Consider the following 20,112-nt stretch of genomic DNA (forward strand, 5'->3'; position numbering starts at 1 on the left):
CCCCTCCCCGCCCCCGCCCCCGCCCCCAGAGAGGTTAGGAATGCCTGACTCCTAACTCAGTCCAGAAATGTGGTCTGAGGTTGCATCCCACCTGTTTCATGCTACATTAATGAACTCCCAGAGCTGGAATGGATCTGAAATATCCTCTGATTTATCCCCCTGGTTCCAGATAGGGCCTCTTCCAAACCTCTGAAATGCCCATCAAAATTCTTGTCTGGATTTTTATATCTCTGGGAAGTAAACACTACAAATATCCTTGAGCCTTAATCCCCTGTTTCATATATTCCTGCTACTGTGTCAGGTCCTTATTGAACCCTAAAACAAGAGAGCTGGAACACTCCTTTGCAATCATCTAGGACAGGGGTTGGGAACCTTTTTCTGCCAAGGACTATTTGGATATTTATAACATCATTTCATGGGCCTTAAAATTATCAACTTAAAAATTAGCCTGCTCTATGTGGTCAAACATTTAATTAACTCACCCTTAATGCCTTGGCAGGGCCAGACCAAATGATTTCACGGGCCTTCTATGGCCCTTGGGCCGGACGTTCCCCCTCCCTGATCTAGGAGATCAATCTTTGTTTTACAGATGAGGAAAATGAGGCCCAGATCACAGTTAAAACAGTGGCAAAATTAGGACAAGAAGCATGGGCTCTAAGACCAAGTTGGTTGCAAGTCAGGGAGAACCAGAACTCTTTCCAACGTTCTATCCACCTCCGACTTGCTCTTGCTGTTTCCTCTTGTTCTGTCCTAGGAGGAGATGAAAAAATGCAGAAGTTCATCTTCACTGTGATCCATCTTTCCAGGTTCTCCTTTGTCTTCTTCTGCTCTAAACCCGACTCAGCTGGCCCGGCCGGCATGGCTCAGTGGTTGAGTGTCCACCTATGAACCAGGAGGTCATGGTTCCATTCCCAGGTTGCGGGCTTGATCCCAAGTGTGGGGCGTGCAGGAGGCAGCCGGTCAATGATTCTCTCTCATCATTGATGTTTCTATCTCCCTCTCCATCTCTCTTCCTCTGTGAAATCAATAAAAATATATTTTATAAAACAAAAAAACCCTACTCAGCTGACCTGAACTTGATCATAGCTCTTAGAAGGTAGAGAGACGATCAGAGAGGGATGAATCCGCAGTGCCTACAGCGAAGGCACATGTGGCAGGTGCACAGTTGCTCCTTGGGCCTTGATAATGAAGGCAGAGTCTCCAATGGGATCTCTGAATCCACACGAGAAGCCCGCAAGTACCGTTAACCCTTGACCGTTACTGGTTGCCTGGGGTGATAACTCGCGCTATGTGAAATGTCCTCTGAGGAAGGAAGGGAGCCTCAGTGACCAAACCTCTAAGCACAGTGTCTTGGCCTGTTGGGGCTTGTCTGGCCCTGTCTGAGCAGCTGGGCAGTCCTGCTGTTAGCATGAGAATGGGATCCCGAGAAGTTGAGCTGGGGCCATGAGAGCAAACCAAGTTACTTACAGGGAGATCATTGTATGGCACTTTCTTGGAAAGACCTGGAAAGTTGTGGGGTCTTTTTGTTTGTTTTTTGTGGTTCTTCAAAAACAAAACAAAATAAAACCTAATTGTCCCTCCTCACTTCCCTGTTTAAGGTGAGCTTGTTTATACAGCGCATCCTTATGTTTTCTGCCCAATGACTCACTTGGACTGAATCCCCAGAAAGTGGGCTTAGGTCCATCGGCAGCTGCCTGGGACACCCTGATCTGCGCGTTCCCCGGGAGGTGGATTAGGGAGCTCTGGATGTCAGCAGAGGAGGCAGAGAGATGGTGGAGAGACAGGCCTGGAAGGGAAGTCCAAGCTCAGAGTTTCCTGAGCATCTGGTGCTCAAACAGGCGCCCCCGATGGAATTGTTGAGATCCCCAAGGAGCTCCAGTTTTTGTTTCAGTGGAGACATTGTCTGAATGATTGCAAATTCTGAACAATGGGACCAGAATTAACGATGCCATGTGACCATGCATAGTTTGATCCCTTAATCTTTGGGTCTAGCCTCAGAACCTTGAGCAAGTTCTTTTCCATTTTGAGCCCCTCTTTCTTTACCTAGAAATGAAGAGGCTTGCAGCCCTAACATTAGACATTTTGTCATTTATTTACTGGAGAGGGAGGGGATATGGACTTTATTTATCAGAAAATCCATTTACGCCAAATCTTTGAATCTCTCCCCTGAAGGTTGCCATTTAAAATGCAGCGATTTCTATGTGTCTTTTTGTTGAATTTGCGATCTGTAGTCCTTTTCCTGATTGAGTTTGTCCTCGCAGTGCCTGAATTCACAGTTTTCTTTTCCCCGCCGCCCGCTCGGGTGTCCTGGTGGGGACATTTCTGCAGAACTCTGGTGTGAGCCAAAGGCAGTGGTCGAATGGGGATGGAGTCCAGGCCAGAGAGGGCGCGGTGAGGATGACTCCCGCACTGGCCTCAGGGGGAGGCGTTAGGCTTGGCAGCCGCGCACCCAGCACCAGCCCCGGGGCCGGAGGGGGGGACACTCACAGTAGTATGGGGCGGCGACAGCCGGGCTGGGGACCAGGGGCACGGATCCCACTTCTCTACCACGTCGAAGCACTTGGGGAAATCCAGTTCGTGCAAATTTCGCTGTGTGCATTTAGGGAGTTGGGAAATTCTGGTTCCTGATTCGGAAGACTGGCAAAGCAACGCTAGCGTGTGTGTGTGTGTGTGTGTGTGTGTGTGTGTGTGTGTGTGTGTGGCTGTCACCGCGTGGTCCCAGCCCGCCGCCCCCGCCCCCGCCCCCTTCCTGCCCTCTCCCCGCCCCCAGCCCGGCCGCTCGGCGGGTGATGTCAACCCGCGGCGGAGCCGCCCGCCCCGCGACCCGCCCGGGCTAATTAGCATGTAGCGGCGCCGGGGCCGCCTCCGCCGCGCCCGCCCGCCCGGCCCCCGGGCCCCCCCGCGGCTCCCCACAACTTTTGAGGCGGAGACTGCGCTCGCAGCCTCACTTCGCCGACTTCCCGGCCCGCCAGGCACCCGCCGCTCCCCTCGCCCCGCGCCCGCCCCGCGCGCCGGGCATGTGAGCGCGGGCGGCCGCCGCCACCATGGCCTCGCCGCGCGCCTCGCGGTGGCCGCCGCCGCTCCCGCTGCTGCTGCTGCTGCTGCTGCCGCTGCTGCCGCCCGCCGCCCCCAGGACGCGGGGCCAGCCGTCCTCCCCGGCCCGCGGGGCGCCTCTCGCAGGCGCGGGGCTGGCGCGGCCGCCGGAGCCCAGCCCCGAGCACGAGCTGCAGGCGCCGCCACCCACCCCGCCCCGGGCGCGCCGCGGGCCCGCGCCCCCCAGACCCCGCCGGTCGGCCCCTGCGCCGGACGCCGCTGGCCCCGGAGGCGGGAGCGCGGGTGAGTGAGAGCCGGGCGCCCGCGCCCTGCGAGCCTGGGCTGGGGCCGTGGGCGCGCCCCGCTCCGCATCCCCCGCCCTAGGCCCCTGCGCGCTGCCCGCCCGGGTGGGGGCCCCGCTGACCTGTGCGGACGTGGGAGCCCGCGGGCGGGCGGGCTGGGCGGGAGGCTCCCGCGGGTGGAGTGGATTTCCTAGACGATTTCGCTGGCGGCTGGGCTGGGGGGTGTGACCATCCTGTTTTCCCTCCACCCCTTGGAAGAAAACTTATCTCCCTTGTTGTACCCCGGGCCCCCCACCCCACAGACACCCTCCCATTTAAAAAAAGGGAAAATCCCCAAACCTTCCCAAGCGCCTCTGCCACCTCTCCGAGGGATGACATCCGGCCTGTCCAGTCCCCAACTCAAGTCTTTCCCTCTAGATAAAGAAGTGGCCTCTTCAGGCACAGAGCCTGACTTTCAGATATAAATAACTAATTTTTAAAGAATTCTAGTCCTTGGGATATTGTAAAGGACAAAGGGTATAACTGGAAACAAAACACTCTACTGGTTCACTCTAAAAGCTGAAGGATTGGGGGCGGGGCGGGTTGGGGGGTTGCAAGGTCGAACCCCTGTAAGACAAACGCTGACAGGGGACTGTCCCTGGGCCTTTTCCTCCCCTTCATCTACATACACAGCCCCTGTCCGACCCGACCGACCTGCCCACTCCCTTCCCCACTCCCCTCCGGTCCTTTTTATCCAGTTCCTTCTTTAGGTCTGGGAGAGATGCTAAAGACGCAGTGAAACTCCAGCCATAATACCACTGTGACCTTGGGAATGTCACCTCTTTAGATCCGTTTCTCCATCTGTGATATGGAGGTAATGATCCCTGTTCCTCCTAGCCTCCTAGTGATGATGTGACAAAATGAAAGTAAAAATAATGGAAAGTGCTTTGAACCAAGTCAGCAATGTGGTGGTGTCAGCCAGTGCCTTCCTGTGAGTGACAAGGCACGGGCTCTCTCAGGGCTGCCCTGGCGAAGCAAGGTTACTTCTAACACCAGATGCTGCTTTGGAGTTTAGGTGAAGGTTGAGAAGATTTTATGTCCCTGGTTGGCACTTCATTTAAGTTTCTCACATCACACCAACTTTGTGGTATAGGAATTAGCTTGCTTTGTTGAACCTAGGTATGCTTCCTCTAATTAAATAAGGGTGGAAAAGAAAAAAAGAAAAAAAGAAGTCTGATCCTCCAGTAAATACTCAACTCCACATTCAGGAGCACTCCTATCATTGCAAAATACCTTGTCTTTGAATTTCTAAGTCACTGGCACAAGATTGAGAAACTGAGGAACAGTAAGGGAAGGGAGAGGATAGAGACGCTTCAGTAGACCAGCTGGAGACACACCCACAGGGACTCCGATTTTAAATGACTTACAACACACATTGTTTTAAGTTCCACAGGAAGGGATTAAGAACATAAAGGAGAACATATCCTGGCTTTCTTGCACTAGGAAAGTAACTAAGGAACACTGTAGTATTTTATAAGTGGAGTGCAGGGGACTGAGGCCATGTCAGAGGAGACGCCAGGCATGGAAGACTGGTTTCTCTGGCCGGTAATCAGGCTTTCTTAGCTTCGCCCCCATCTTCTTAGGGGGTGGGTGGGAGGGATGATGCCTTGCAGGAAGGTGGGGTGGGGGGAGGCTTTGGCTGGATGGAGCTGGCCACGCATCTCCATCCTTTTCTTATGGCTGGGAGTCCCTACACATCTCAGAAAGCTAGGAGTTAGTCACGGAGAGGTAGGTGTTACAGGGAGCAGGGCAGTGGAGGAAAACTGGTTTAGGGGACTCAGCAGGTAAGAATTGGGACTGAGCTTTTTTTCTAGCCAAGGATTCCCTCTCTGCTTTAAGTGACCCACCTGTCCTCACAGGTTCGGCAGAGGACTCTGCTAGTCTTGGCTTCACGACCTTCCCAGTTTGATTCATTTTGGGAGATGAGAGTGATGGAGACTTCAGGTGCTTGAGATCTGGCGGAACGCACGTGCGAGTCCCAGAGAGCAGGCAGGCAGGCAGGCAGGAGGCGGAGTAGTCCAAAACGTCTCTTAGCTAGGAGGGTCTGTCCTGGTGCCCCATGAAGACCGCCCAAGGCTGATCTAAGGCTGGATCTCAAGTGGAATGTTAGAAACCTGAGATTAAAGAGAGGAAATTGATTACCTATTGAAAACCGCAAGAAGCTACTAGCATGAATGAGGATTCAGGCATGACCTGTGCTTGTTTTCTGGTGGTGGCTCAAACAATGTCACTTAATCGGGAAAAGAAAGAACAAGAGAACTGCATTGCCTGATTTCAGTGAGTCTGAGTTTCCTAATGACCCCCAAGGATGTTCTTTGGGCCCTTTTTGATTGGCCATCATGTATCACAAGGTCTGTTCAGTTAGCTCCCAAGGCAGCAGTCTCCACGCTGAAGGGCCTCCAGAGGCCCTCTGGTCCACATCGTGTCCCATGGGTATGTCTGCCGTCTCAGCAGCATCTCAGCAGCCGGCAGATGGCCGTCCAGGCTGTGCACCGGCGTTTTTGTGTTTGGGGAGGTGCTCCCTCCTGCTGGTAATGAGCCCAAGTCTTACAAAGAATGTGTTTCATATGATTGTTGGGGAAGCTGCTTGCAGCCCCTTCTGCTGCAGGAATGCTCCTGGTCAGTGTCTGGCCCTCTGGCTTGGGCGGTGGAGTTATCCTCGTCTTCCCTGGGGCCATTTCTAGTCCTTTGCCTCCTCTTGACAGAGTCTGAGGTTCTCACTGTTACGTAACCGCACTTGCATTCTGTCTGTGGGTTGTTGGCTGCAAGGCCCAGGAGAGCAGCCCCCCACCCCACCCCACAGCCATCGTTAAGCTTTTGTGCTCACCTATCACCTGCTGGCTGTTTAGCTGAAGTTGTTGCTGGTAATTCAGCCATTGGAGATGATAGAGAGGATGACAAGTCCTGGGGGTTTGCTTTTAAGTGTGTGTGTGTGTGTGTGTGTGTGTGTGTGTGTGTGTGTGTATGTGTGTGTGTTTTAAACAACCCAGAGCTTCTACGCCACAGTTTTAAGCTGTGCCTTGATTTTTGCAATTTATAGGCCATGCTTTAATTGTGAGATCTGCAGATGAGGGGAGTGGGGAGGCTTAAGTCATAATGAAAATCAATGCAGGAGGAAAGAACTTTCCCACCCAAAAGGGAAATGACGCTGAGGAGCTGAGCAGCCAGCCCAAGGAATAATAATCTTAGAAAAATGCAGCTCCCTGGGGTAAAGGAAGCACTATGAGCCCAGTCCCTTCTGGGCTGTTACATAGCTGTCGCCTGAATTGCTGTAACTTTGTGGGCCAATTCTGTCATTAGGCTTTAGCTGCTGGGGAAGCCAGTACACAGGGCAGTGAAAACCGGGGCTGGGCAAGAGGCAGCCCTGCAGGGAAGGGAGCGGAAGGCAGCCGGGCTTTCCTCTAGGAGTTGGGCCACCCCTGTCCTGGCCAAAGCCAGGGGAGGTGGGGGAGGTGGGGATTCCTGAGAAGCCTGCTTACTTTGATGGAGGGTGTCGCAAATAGAAGGACGGGTGTGGGGAAAGGGACTCTCCATGCCTGTGTGTGTTTAAAAGCCATATCCTTTTAACCTGGCAAAAACCCTTTTATTGCTTCCCTCGGCTTGGGTGCAATTGCTGAACTGCTATTTTCTGCCCAAGAGCTGAATCGTGTGGGCAGGAGAGTGAAAGGTGTTTGATGCCCAGCCGGGCAGTGACTGCAGTCCTCGTCCTGGAGAGCTGGGAAGCTGCCTCTGCCCTCCCGGCGACCCCCCGCACCTTCCAGCAGCTCTGCCCAGCTGGCAGAAAACACGGTGCTTGGAGTTGACTAGTCTCAGAGTCGCTCCAGAAGAAAGAAAGCAGAGAACAGATGGCAGTCGAGTTTTCATGAGCCACTTATTGCCTTCTAGTGGCTCCCCTCATTTGTATACACGTTGGTTTCGGCTATAAGAAATGCCTCTCCCTTTGAAGAAGCCTAGGGAAGTGACAGGCAAGGAGATTGGTCCCTCTTTGGACTTCACACCTTGAGCACGTACCTGTGGTGGGAGCTTGCCGGTCCTCATCCCAGTTAGACTGAGTCCTGGTGAGGTTAACTCACACAGTAAATGGAGGAGGCAGAATTTAAATCAGTTTGACCAAATGGATTTGCGTTTTTCGCAATAGCATGCAGCCTCAGCTTTCCCATTGGTAAGTTGTTCTAATTGCTGAGATCCTCTCCCGTGCATCATTCTTCTTCCTCTCTTTTTCCATTCCCTTGCTTGTGCCCCTTTTTAGAGAGTAGGGACTAAGATTGGGTGAGGGATGGGATGAGGAGACAGCAGTGGTAATGAGGACTACCTGCAGAGTAAAGATAAAAAAATTTGGGGAGGAAATTGCTCAGGACAGGACCATATCTCTCTCTCTCTCTCTCTCTCTCTCTCTCTCTCATTATATATACACTGAGTGGCCAGATTATTATGACCACCTGATGTTTGTAGGCAAATTAGCTATAATTTCGCGCTGAAGTTGCTAGAGGGCCAGATAATTATAAACGTCTGAATAGCACAACATACCTAAGTATCGTTGCTGATCAAGTTCATCCTATCATGTTGATGGTGTATCCCAATGGAGATGACTTCTTCCAACAAGACAATGCGCAATGCCACAGTGCTCGTATTGTGCAGGAGTGGTTTCAAGAACATGAGGGAGACTTTACCTTGCTTAGGTGGCCCCCACAATCACCAGATCTCAATCCAATTGAGCATTTGTGGGACGAAGTTAAAAGAGCCATCAGGCAGCTGGTTCCACAACCATCAAATCTCACAGAACTGGACAGCGCTATTCATCAGGCATGGTGTCAGATTCTTCACATCACCTTTCAACATCTCATGGGGTCAATGCCAAGAAGAATCGCCACAGTATTGAAGGCAAAAGGTGGCCCAATGAAGTACTGATGGGTGGTCATAATAATCTGGCCACTCAGTGTGTGTGTGTGTGTGTGTGTGTGTGTGTGTGTGTGTGTATCCATAGGTTATTGCTGCCAGAGATAGCTATATTAATTATCAACCAAGCTAAAATGAATTGGTGGCATTCTTAATGGGCTCTCCTGGGAACAAGGCTAAGTTATGAGACAGTTGCTGTACCTACCTAGTCAGTAGGAGAAGAGGTTAAATGGTGCCTCTACTCAGATCCTGTAAAATTGTTTTCTTTTTGACGTCTATGCCCTCTTCTCCCCTCACCATTCATCTTACATAGAAAGAAACAAAGATGTTTCTAGCCTGTCTTTCTTCCTCGTCTTTTGCTGGAGTGTGGCAGATGTCTCAGTCTGTGTCATGTTTGACTGATTTATAAATCATAAAATATTTAAGTTTCTCTGTACAAGGAGGCTGTGCCAGGTGATAGGGAGGTTGCAGTGCAAGTCTACGATACTCCCAGGGGACAGGCAGTGTTTGGGGGACACAGACATCGAACTTGTAAAAAGTGCAATGATGCATTACTGACTCATCATCGAAAGTCACAGGAAGATCACACTGACCTAGGAGTGGTGTGGGCAGATGGGCTGCAGCGAGCAGAGGTGAGAGGCTGCTGGGGGTGGCAGTCCAGGGAGACTTCGAGCAAAGATGGACTTGGTTGGGGTATGGGTAGACAGAGGTGAGGAGGGTATTGGCACCAGCAAAATTGCAAACATGAAAAAGCTCAGGACCTTTAACATGGAGGTGGTCAACAGCCAGGGAGGTGCGGTTGGGGCAGGGAGAGGACTTGGGGAGACTAGTTACGCTCCGGAATAACTGGACTCATTGAAGACAAGACGGGAAAGGAGGCTCCGGGCAGGTGGTGGAGGGCTTTAGAGGCCTGATCAAGGCATTTGTTTTGTCATGTTGCATTGAGATGTCTCTTGAGGAAGGGGTAGTATCATTTGCTTGTTCCTTATTCTTTTGTGCTTGGTACTGGGGCCGCATGGATGAACCATGTACAGACCTGCCCTTACTGCAGGCAGTAGTTCTGCAGAAATGTCAATTGTCATTGGCAGGCATCATATCAATACGTTGGGAGGAAAGGACCAGAAACAGTGCATGGGCTAGAATGGGGGTAGCAGACCTTGAAAAGGAGCGATGTGCGGGCTGTTTAAAAGGGTGAGGCAGGAGGCTCTGGTGACCGCCTGGCTGTGGGGATGCTGGGACAGTGGCGAGGCACTGGTGTGCCATCAGAGTCCACCCGAGTTGCCGGGGCTCTCACCGCCAAGGCTGTAGCACGTCTCAGTGGAAGTATCTGTGGGCAGTTGAGAATGTGGAGCTGAACTGGGGTGAAGTCGGGCCAGAGTCAGCCTGGTGGGGTTGAAGCCACAGGAGAAGAGGAAGCCTCTGACTGGGTGGAGAACATCAGTGTGGCTGGTGGGGGAGGAAGTGGCGCCAGCACAGGAGCCAGCCTGGCCCGAAGGCGCAGCGAGGGCTGGCTGAGCAGTTTGGATCTGGGTGGGGATTGGCAGATGGTTTGAATATAGGGCCCGGCTTATGCCTAGAATGTGATGGTCTGTGAAGGTACATGTAGTTTAACGTGTATCCGTGTGGACTTGTCGTCTCATTTGGGCACTATCCAAGTTATCAGGAAAAGGGAGATGGGGGAGTATGAGGCCTGAGGAAAGGCCATTGGATTTGATTCCCAGAGGTTTATGGGGGAGCCTTTAAGACTTCAGGAAGAAGCCTGCTCAGCCTGTGGGAGACGGCAGATGTTGCCCTCCCTGGACACAGTTTAACAGTGACATGAGAGAGGCAAGTCAGGGGCAATCAGCACCCTTGATGCCCACCCCTAAACCTGTTGTCAATTCCCCACTCTTCCCACGTCAGAAATTGGCAACATCATCTACTTACTTAAACAAGAAGCCTAGAAGCTACCCTGTTCTCTTTTCCTCACCCTCTACTCCTTCCTTCTTTCTTCCCTTCCTCCCTCCCTCCCTTCCTTCCTTCCTTCATTCCTTCCTTTCTTCCTTCCACTCCAGTAGATTCTGTTTCTAGATTATTCCTTGTCTGTGCTGCTCTTTTCTCTTTTCCCTGTGTGCACTGCTGCTCTCCCTCTAATCCATGCTCCCGGAAGCCCAAGTGATCTTCTTAAAATGTAATTCAGGTCACCTCACTCTCGGGCTAAAAACCCTCCAAGGACTTTGCATTGTACTTAGAATAAAATCCAGACTCCCTGCTGGAATGCAAGGTCTGCAGGATCCGACCCCGCCAACCCTCTGGCCTCATCTTGCTCTACACCCCTCTTCTAACCACATCAGACAACTCTTTATACGTCAGACTTTTTCCTGTCCTGAAGACTAGCCACATGGTGTCCCCTGCCTGCAGTGGAACCAGCTCCTAGCCAGTGCAAACGCCCTAAGGCTGGAACAAGCTTGGGTGTCTGGGACTGGAGAGGGAAGGCCACAGCGGCCAGGTCATGTAGTTGCCCTGAGAACCCCAGGAAGGAGGTCCGATTGTCTTCTGGGCTCCATGCAGGGGTTTCAGCAGAGGAGTGATGTGGAGAGTGGACTGTGGGAGGACCAGAGGAAGTGAAGGTGGGAAACCAGGGGTAGTTTGGGGCCTGAGCCATGCTAAGCACTCATGGTGGTGGTTGAATAAATGATTGCTCAAAGAGAAAATGGGTCCAGATGTCCAAGTTGGAGGTGGAGAGAGGAATGCATGCTTGCAATAATCTTCCTGACTGAGCCATCCTCAAGTTCCTGGGTCATCAAAACACGGGGTGGGCTAGTCAATACCTTCCTCATGCTTTACCCCCCAAAAGCAGTGGACAGTGGGCTGGACAGTCTTCTCTGGGTGAGGGAGAGGGCAGGGGCTGCCACTGGGGCAGAGCAGAGAGGCCTGTGTTCTTGCTGTGGGTGGGGTGGCGTCCATGGTACCTGACTGGGGTGCTGTGGCGGTGGAGGGTCTCTGGAGTCCAGGGTTTGGATGTAAGTATTTAAAGTGTTTGCCTTTTTCTTGTGTTCCTGCCTCTCTCCTTGGCCCAGGAGCTGTCAGAGGATGAGGAGGCTTCCCCCTTCAGGCAGGGGCCCTGCTCCCTGACATCTGTTCCCCCTGCCAGGCCAGGGACCCTCAGCCCAGAGAGACCTGGCTTACCATCAGTCAACAGTGAGGTCTTGAGGTGACATTTTTTACTTAGGCTCAGGTTAAAGTGCTTGCATTTTGGTATTTCCAAGCTGTGTGGTCATCTTTTTTAAAAAAACAAAAAATATTTTTATTGATTTTGGAGAGGAAGGGAGAGGGGGAGAGAGAGAATCATGAGTGATGAGAGAGAATCATTGATCAGCTGCCTCCTGCCTGCCCCCTACTGGGGATTGAGCCCACAACCCGGGCATGTGCCCTGACCGGGAATGGAACCCTGACCTCCTGGTTCATAGGTTGATGCTCAACCAGTGAGTCACACCAGCAGGACTGTGTGGTCATCTTTGCTTTTTAAAAATTATAACATTAATGTTTTTCTTCATTATAAACATTCTATGTGTTTGTCATACAATTTGGAAGTTAAAGAGAAAAACAAATAAAATATCTCCTATATTTCAACTACTAGAAGTGTATTAAAACATTAGCAATTCTTATTCTTTCTCATTTATATGGAATATAAAATTTTATATATCTATATGTATATCCATATGAATATCTAGTATAACTACTGTTGCATTACATCATAAATTTTTTTTTGTTTTTTAGCTATTTCTTTATTGGATATACAGACTGTTTCCAGTTTTTCACTAGTATAAATAATGCTGTGATAAACATCTTTGTGCATCAATTTTTGTATTTGTACCTGATTATTGGCTTAGTGTCAGTTCCTGGATGTGGAAAATTTAAGATGCTGACAGCACTACCAAATGGTCCCTTAGAATTGTACCAAATAATACTTTCACTGGACATTTTAATTAAAACAGAGCACTTTCTCCTATCCTTCTTTTTCACTCAGATATCTTCTGATAGTGCTGTGGGCGGGGGGTGGGGGGTGGGGGGCAATCCCAGCATTGCTCTCCTAACCCTATTTCCCGAAACTCCTTGGGCTGGTCCGAGGCAAGTTGGAGAGAGGATGCTTCAGTGGGTGACTTGGCAGGACGTGTGGTGAGCAGGAAGCTGGGGGGACACTGCTGGTGGAAGTGGGTTCCTCTGGAGAATCTGGCAAGCTTTGCTGTGGGGGTGTCGAGGCGACTGCATCTGGGCAGGGAGGCAGCCTAGCAAAGTGTTTGGCAAAGTGTTGAGACAGGAGGCAAACAGTGTTTCAGAAGGAACTGGAGTGCAAAATTTGGGATGGGACAAGAGAATGCCACAGGGACGGTATCTTTCTGAATTAGAGCCATTTCATTGGCAGTGATTGATGCTTTAAATCGTGGAGTACTGGGCAAAATTAGATTTTTGTTTTGGGTCTATAAGAACATTTTGAGAATTCTAGACTCAGGGCCAGAAGGGACCTTAAAAGGTCCATCTTTATTCGTTAAATGATGGAAAAGCCCATTTCCAAAATCAAGAGGAAAGAGAAGGCTTCCATATCATTCCAGAGCCCCACTCTTGGGCCTCATCTTCCCTAGTTAATTTCCAGCCAGCATCAGTGAATCTCACTTGGTGCTCAGAAACTTTTGGTGTCTTTGTTCAAGGCATGGTGCAGAATGCGAGGTCACCTTAGATTGGGAGGTTATTTGATAAATTCAGATGCTTCCAGCCAACTCGCAGACACAGGTAGTCCTGGAAAGGTGCTGGAAACCGGTGAAGCTGTTTCACAACCACCAGCCTGACGTCAGAGCTGCAAGTGGGGGTAGACAGGGTACTCCAGCAACCCGGAGTGGCTAGAGGTGAACGCTGGTCCAGAAGTTCAAGTTTTGACTCATCTCTTCATCAGTATGACTTTGAGCAAATCACATCCAGTTCTGGGCCTCTACTTATTATGAAATGAGGGGTTGGTCCATCCCAAGCTGAAAGCTCCGTTCCTGAGAGGGCCCACCTTTGTCCTGCGAACCTCCCGACTTCCTCAATGCTGGCGTGAGGAGACCAGCACCTGGCTTCTGAGCTCAGGGTCCGGGAGCTGCGGGAGCCTGCAGAGGGTCGAGGAAAGGGGCCTCATAGAGGGTCTGTGTGTGCACCTGCGTGTACACCTGCATGTGAGCCTGCTAGACCTACAGCTCCTTGAGAGGAAGCAGCAGGTTCTGTCCATCTTTGTTCCCTGGTGCCTAGCACGGGCCTCAGCCAAGGAGCATCTGTCCAACCTGCGGCCTCAGCTGCCTCGTGGTACTGCAGTCACGCCCGCACCACCACGTGGTCTGGAACTCCTGTCAAAGGAGCTGGCAAGACACCTGCCAAGTCTACAGAGGCTGTTAAATGTGGGCACTTTGGTTTTTTCCTTAGTATTTTGTTTCTGGGGTAGTTGTGCTCCATGGAACTCTTCTGGCTTTCCTGTCATGTAAGAATATTTGAGGAAAGCTCACAGGTCAGGTGGGGTTGCTGGGGGCTGGAGGGGAGGCTCTGACCTCACTGGAGACCTCGAATAACAGCGACTCCCACCTCCCTGCGCTGGAATGGAGTTGGGTGGCTGGAGGCAAGGAGATGGATCTTACAAGTTTGACAAGTGTCTGCTCAGGGTCTTTGCCAAGTTGGGAAATGAAGACCAAGGAGGAAGACATGATAAGAAGAGACCAGAGGCCAAGGTCAAGCTCACCCGTTGGCCCTGCACCGTCCTGGGCCATCAAACGGAAGCAGTCACATTGGAGGAAGGAGTAGCAAGAGTGCAGGGAGAGATGCTGATTGTAGTCTGGGGGGATGATATTCTTTGCACGAAGTCATGACGGGTGATTATCGAATCTTAGGCCAGTATTGAAAACCACTCCTTGTTCCTTCCCTGAGTGGCCGGAGGAGACGGAAACAGCTTCAACTTGGGGGCGAGTTTCACTCCTGTAGGCTCTGGGGGGAGGCTATGTGGTGAGACTTTTTCTAGGGTCACCTTTTTCCAGGGTGCGGAAAGAGCCTTGCTGGCTTTGCAGTCACAGACCTGGGAGATCCTGGCTTGGGAGCCAGATTGCTCAGTTCAAACCCCAGCAGTGCCACTTGCCAGCTGTGGGGCCTTGGGGGGTTATTCAGCCTCTCTGTGCCACCCGTTTCTCATCTGTCAAATGGGTTGTTAAGAGGCCTCCCTCAGGGAATGTAAGTGTCATGTAACCCCTGCCCAGCAGATTGCTCCGGGCCTGGGCAGGAGTGTTTTGCAAGCACTGGCAACGATGATGCTACTAAAACCAGTGCCTGCTTATCCAGACCATCGCGTTGATGACCGCACCCATACATTCCTGGGCTTCCTGGACAGGGGACAAGCTCTGAATGCAAAGGGCTCAAGTCTCCCGTCCAAGGACCTGTGTTACCTGCTCTTTCCTCACCCTGAACCCCTGCCAGCCTCACCCCTTGGTCTTCCTAGAACTTTCTCTTCATCCTTAGCTTCAGGTGCAGAGAGGAAAAGAGCAAGATTTGAAGAAAGAAAAAGTAAATGCCACAGCCCTCACTTGTAATCATCTGAGGAGATCAGACTAACACACATGAAGCATAAAAACAGGATGTGAGGGTTTGCTGCAAAATAATAACACTTTAAAGATCAATCATACTGGGACCTGTGTGGCCAGTGAGTCTTCCCCTTCTGCTCAGAGCCTTTGGAGGTTGTTGACACACACGCCTCAAAGCATGCGAAGGAGTTGGGGGAGCCCGTACGTGGGCCACAGGGACTCACTAGTGTTTCTTTGCAATGAAACCTCCTTCTGGCTTCCACATGGTGTCACCACCTCCATCTCCTGCATCAGCCACTAGATTGAGCTTTGAATTTTTGATTGTTTCCAAAACAATCCAAATCCATTGTCAAGGGATGGAAATTCAGGAAACTGCAGAGTATTCTGCAGGCTCTATTGGATATTGGAGAATTTGAGAATCCAACTTGAGCCATCAGCATTGTTGGAATAGGTGTGTCTTAATGGGACCACTTTGAAGAAGCTCATATCCATTGGAGAGGTGAATTCTTGGGGTTTGTTAGGAACCATTAGCCGCTGGAAGAGCTAGGGAAGGGAGATGCCAGCGGTGGCTCAAGAGCTCTGTTGGGGTCAGAGGACTTTTGGTCTTAACCCCTTCACTTGCTAGCTCCGTGGCACTGGGCAGCTACCTAACGCCTCTGGGTCTTAATTTCCGCCTGTTAAAAACGGGGATTACAGCCCTAACTGGTTTGGCTCAGTGGATAGAGCATCGGCCTGCGGACTGAAGGGTCCCAGGTTCGATTCCGGTCACGGCCATGTACCTTGGTTGCAGGCACATCCCCAGTAGGGAGTGTGCAGGAGGCAGCTGATCCATGTTTCTCTCGCATCAATGTTTCTAACTTTCTATCCCTCTCCCTTCCTCTCTGTAAAAATGCAATAAAATACATATTTTTAAAAAAATGGGGATTACAATAGTACCTATTTCGCTCCTTAACAAGGCTTTTGAGGCAGAACAAATAGAATTATGACTGCAAAAGCAATTTTAGGTGTGGACATTGCAAGCAATTTGAGTCACAATACAAGGAACTGACGTTGGGCCAGGCGTGTCACCTCTGCGCCTGTGTCCATAACTGTACAATGGAGATGATCATCCCAGTTCTGTCCACTTCACAGGATTTTGTGGGGGTAGAAGGAATTAATCCACAGGGACAAGCGTAGTAAACATGCGCGGTGTGTGTGTGTGCGTCGTTAACGCTTCCCAGAACACATGGCGTCATGACCTTGCTAAGAGAGGTGGGGCTTCGTGAAGAAAGCAGATGCAGGAGGGAGAGCAGGTTGGAGAGGCGGTGGGGAGAAGGAGAACACGCGAGGCAACCTCAGCGGCCCTTTTCAGTCCTTCACCACTGTCTTCTCAGCTCCTCTGGTTGCCATGCTGAACTCTGGCCCAGGCTTTCTCCCTCCACCCACTGGGGATGCTCACAGTTCTGCCCTTGGCCTTCCACCTCCAGCTCAGTTCAGTGAACGTTTATTGAGCACCTCCCAGGAGCCACAGTCTTTCGTAAGGGACGTGGAAATGCGATCGAATACGTTATAATTGTATAACAAGATAAAGTGATAGCGAGGGAGACAGCTCTCTGGGAGGACTTCCTGGAAGTGATGGCGTCTGAACCGGTTGTGAGAAATGAGTCAGATTTTGCCAGAAGGCCGAGGGGAAGGTTAGCAGGGAATTACAGGTGGATAGGACGGCAGGAATAAAGGAATGAGGCGTGGAGGGAAACTAAGCATGGCTTCACCGATCTTCCTTGAGGGGGTGCTTCTCGGAACTGTCTGTTTTCTCTTCAGAAGTCCAGTTCCCTGCCTTCAGCTGCCTGCCAGACATCCATCCACACAGCAGGTGGCGGTTTTCAATGCAGACATGTCACCCTTTCCTCCGCCATAACCCATCCTCCCGTTGGTTATTATTAACTCCCCAGTCTCTCTGTCACACATTCAAGGCCTCAGCCATCTTTGCCTCGCCTTTTCTTACTCATGTGTGATCACCGTGGACCCTCCCCTCCTCTCTTCCTTCACCCTTCTGATTCCTGTCAGCTCTTTTTTTTTTTTTTTAAATATTTTATTGATATTTTACAGAGAGGAAGGGAGAGAGATAGTTAGAAACATCGATGAGAGAGAAACAATGATCAGCTGCCTCCTGCACACCCCCTACTGGGGATGTGCCTGCAACCAGGTACATGCCCTTGACTGGAATCGAACCTGGGACCCTTCAGTCCGCAGGCCGATGCTCTATCCACTAAGCCAACTCAGTTAGGGCCCTGTCAGCTCTTAATTCCATTTGGACCATGAGCTGTGCAGGCTGTCGAGGTTGTAATGCTCCATGTGCGTGGGGAGCCTGAAGCGTCGGTCCCCCTGTCCTGAGGGAGACTCATGGGGGCCCACCTGTGGAAGTTGTCTGAAGTCGTGGCTGTTTTTGCAGCTCTCGGTCTTTGTTTTGCTCTTGCCTTTCTTATCCTTCACTCTTTCTCTGTTGCTGTATTTTTAAAAATTGGGCTTCTTTGGAGTCAGACAGACCTGGGTGGGGCCCTATTTTATGTGCTGTGTAACTTTGGCAATGAACTTCCTCTCACTGCAGCTCGGGAAAGCGGGATGATGGAGGCACCCACCTCTCGGTGCTGCTGTGAGGATTAACAGGGACGGTGCTGTGAGGTGCTCAGCAAAGTGTCTGCAGGTCGCAAATGCCACACAAAATCACACCAGTTCCCCTCCTGGGCCGGGGAGGGTCTGCTGTTTTCATCCCACCTAGCTTTATTTCTCCCGCCCTCTGTGAGTTTCTCCCTTTTATTTCTCTTTGCACCCCCTTCCTTTTTCCTCTCTCTGTTTTATCTGTTTTTCTTAACTGGCTATGGCCTACAACTGATTTTTAATATATTGGTTATATTGGAATCGAGTGTCAGGTTTCCCAGTCTTAATTTTAAAAGTCCAGCCCTGACCGGTTTGGCTCAGTGGATAGAGTGTCGGCCTGCAGACTCAAGGGTCCCAGGTTCGATTCCGGTCAAGGGCATGTACCTTGGTTGCGGGCACATCCCCAGTGGGGAGTGTGAAGGAGGCAGCTGATTGATGTTTCTCTCTCATCGATGTTTTTAATTCTCTATCCCTCTCCTTTCCTCTCTGTAAAAAATCAATAAAATATATTTAAAAAAAGAAAAAAAAGTCCGTTAGTAAGCTGCTAATTTATCTCTTTACATAGCTCTTACTTATCCAAGCCTGGAGGGTCCTGGGGGGCCGAGGTGAGCACTCACCCTTCAGTGATAACAGTGACCATTCCCGCCCCCCCCCATCCCCCCAAGTTCAGGCCTCAGGCCCTTTGTGCGGCTGCACCATTCCACTGTGTGCATTTTCTGACGGTAAACTTCCCAGACAAATGATGTTTCTATGATTTCCTCAGTGTCCTGGGCCACTTCACACAGGTCTGCAGATTAAATTAACTGCAGAACTTATAAAAGTCAGTCGCCAGCATCCAGGGAGTGTTGAAAGCCCGGGCCACATCTCATTAAACCGGCCCCGCCGCCCCGGTAGCTGGCCCCTCTTCCTGCCCCCTCTCCCCTTCCTCCTCGGAACCAGGATGTTTTTTCCTTGCTTTTTTATTGTTTCGCTAACCTGGCAGGCCTCCTTAGGTGGAGCCCTGCCACCAGGCTTCCTCTCTGGGTGTGATCAAATGTTAGGGTGACAGGGCGGCCTGGTCCCCGTCCTGGCTGCCCCACCTTCACCTCCGGGCGCCACAGGGGGTGGCTAGGGTCTCCTCTCCAGCCCCTCCGCTGGGTGTTTCGTATTCTAAGGCTGAAAGGGGCAAAGACAAGGGAGGCACCAGGCAGACACCCCCTAGAAACCAGGTAGGCACCCCGGGCAGAAGGCCTTTTTGTTGACTTAGTTAATTGAGTGAGAAGCTTCCGACCTTGGACCCTAGGGCTTTGTCTCAAGTTGTTTTGTGTTTTTCTTTTTTTTAAATCTGTAGAATTTCTTTCTAAAGTGAAGAGCTTGAGGTCACTGCAAGGTCTTGTCTTTCACTCAGCCTGGGTAGGCAGCCTTTCGTATCGCCCCCAGGCCACCTCAGGGGCCGTTCCTTCTCTGGAAGCTCGACCCCAGACCCGGGTCAGCAGATCCCCGGCTGCAGGTCAGTCCCGCAGGCCTGTCCTTCTCCCCAGAGCCGCTGTGTCACGGGGAGGGGAGGCCCGCTCGCCTGGTAAACTTTATACTCTCCATGACTAGAGGCTGTTCCAGAGGAGTCTCTGTTAAAAACTCAGCTCATCGGGTCTCAAGTCCAAACACTTCTCAGTGTGCATGGCTTTTTTTTCTTAGGGCCTCTCCTTTCAGGGCAAGGACAAGGAAGGAAACGAAACTCCCCGTGAGCCCTGGACAGTTCAGATCAAGGGCTGAGTCTTTTGTTCACACAAACTCATTTGGCTCCTAACCCCCCTCCGCCCAGATTCATGACATCCGCAGCAGCCTTTCAAAACACAGCCTGGCCGGCCGGCCAGCCGAGTAGGAGGCTGCCTTTCTGGTGAGGGCGCAGCCACCTGCCCCCACGCCCCCGGGTTCCTGTGTGCCCCAGAATATCCCACCGCTGGCCATCCGGCCCCGAAATCCCCCTCGTTTAGAGGATTCCTGGGGTGAATACTGTGATCTGGATGGAGGAGAGGGCGGGAGCCCGGAAGGGAGGATGGGATTCTGGTCTCAGCCCTGCGCCTCCGAACGCCCAGGGCTGCCCCCACTCCTCACACCCCAGCTGCCAGTGAGGGCGTCATTCACCTGGGTCAGCTCTCTCGGAAGCTAATCTCCTTGAGGCAGACTCGGCCTTGTCTTGTGTGTGGTTGATACTCAGTAAATGTATATGTAACAAAATATACATAACATAACATTTACCGTGTTAGCCATTTTTAAGGGTACAAATCATTGGCATTAAGCACATTCGTGGTGTTATGCCAACGTCACCACCATCCATTTCTAGAACTTTTCATCACCCCTAATAGAAACGTATTAAGTAATGACTCCCTATTCTTCCCTCCCCCCAGCCCTTGCTAATCTCTATTCTACTTTCTGTCTATATGACTTTGCCTATTCTAGGTACTTCATACAAGAAGAATCATACATTATTTGTCCTATTGTGTCTGGCTCATTTCACTTGTCATAATGTTTTCCAGTTTCCCCATATTGTAGCATGTGTCAGATTTTCTTTCCTTTTTAAGGCTAAATAATATTCCATTGTATATAAATACATTTTGTTTATCCATCTATCCACTGATGGGCACTTGGGTTGC

At 51.1% G+C, this 20,112-nt stretch overlaps 1 protein-coding gene across 1 annotated transcript in view; it reads left to right on the forward strand.

Moving 5' to 3' along the window:
• Positions 1-3,044: 3,044 nt before the first annotated feature.
• HEG1 (heart development protein with EGF like domains 1) overlaps positions 3,045-20,112 on the forward strand; it is a gene marked incomplete at its 5' end in the record, with an annotated part of 88,936 nt that continues 71,868 nt past the window's right edge. Inside the window, one exon of the mRNA XM_081085407.1 lies at positions 3,045-3,336. Within this exon, the coding sequence (XP_080941533.1) occupies positions 3,045-3,336 (292 nt within the window). The remainder of the gene's footprint in view (positions 3,337-20,112) is intronic.

The sequence above is a fragment of the Myotis nattereri genome (genome assembly GCF_964212035.1).
Source record: "Myotis nattereri genome assembly, chromosome: 3".
NCBI lineage: Eukaryota > Metazoa > Chordata > Mammalia > Chiroptera > Vespertilionidae > Myotis > Myotis nattereri.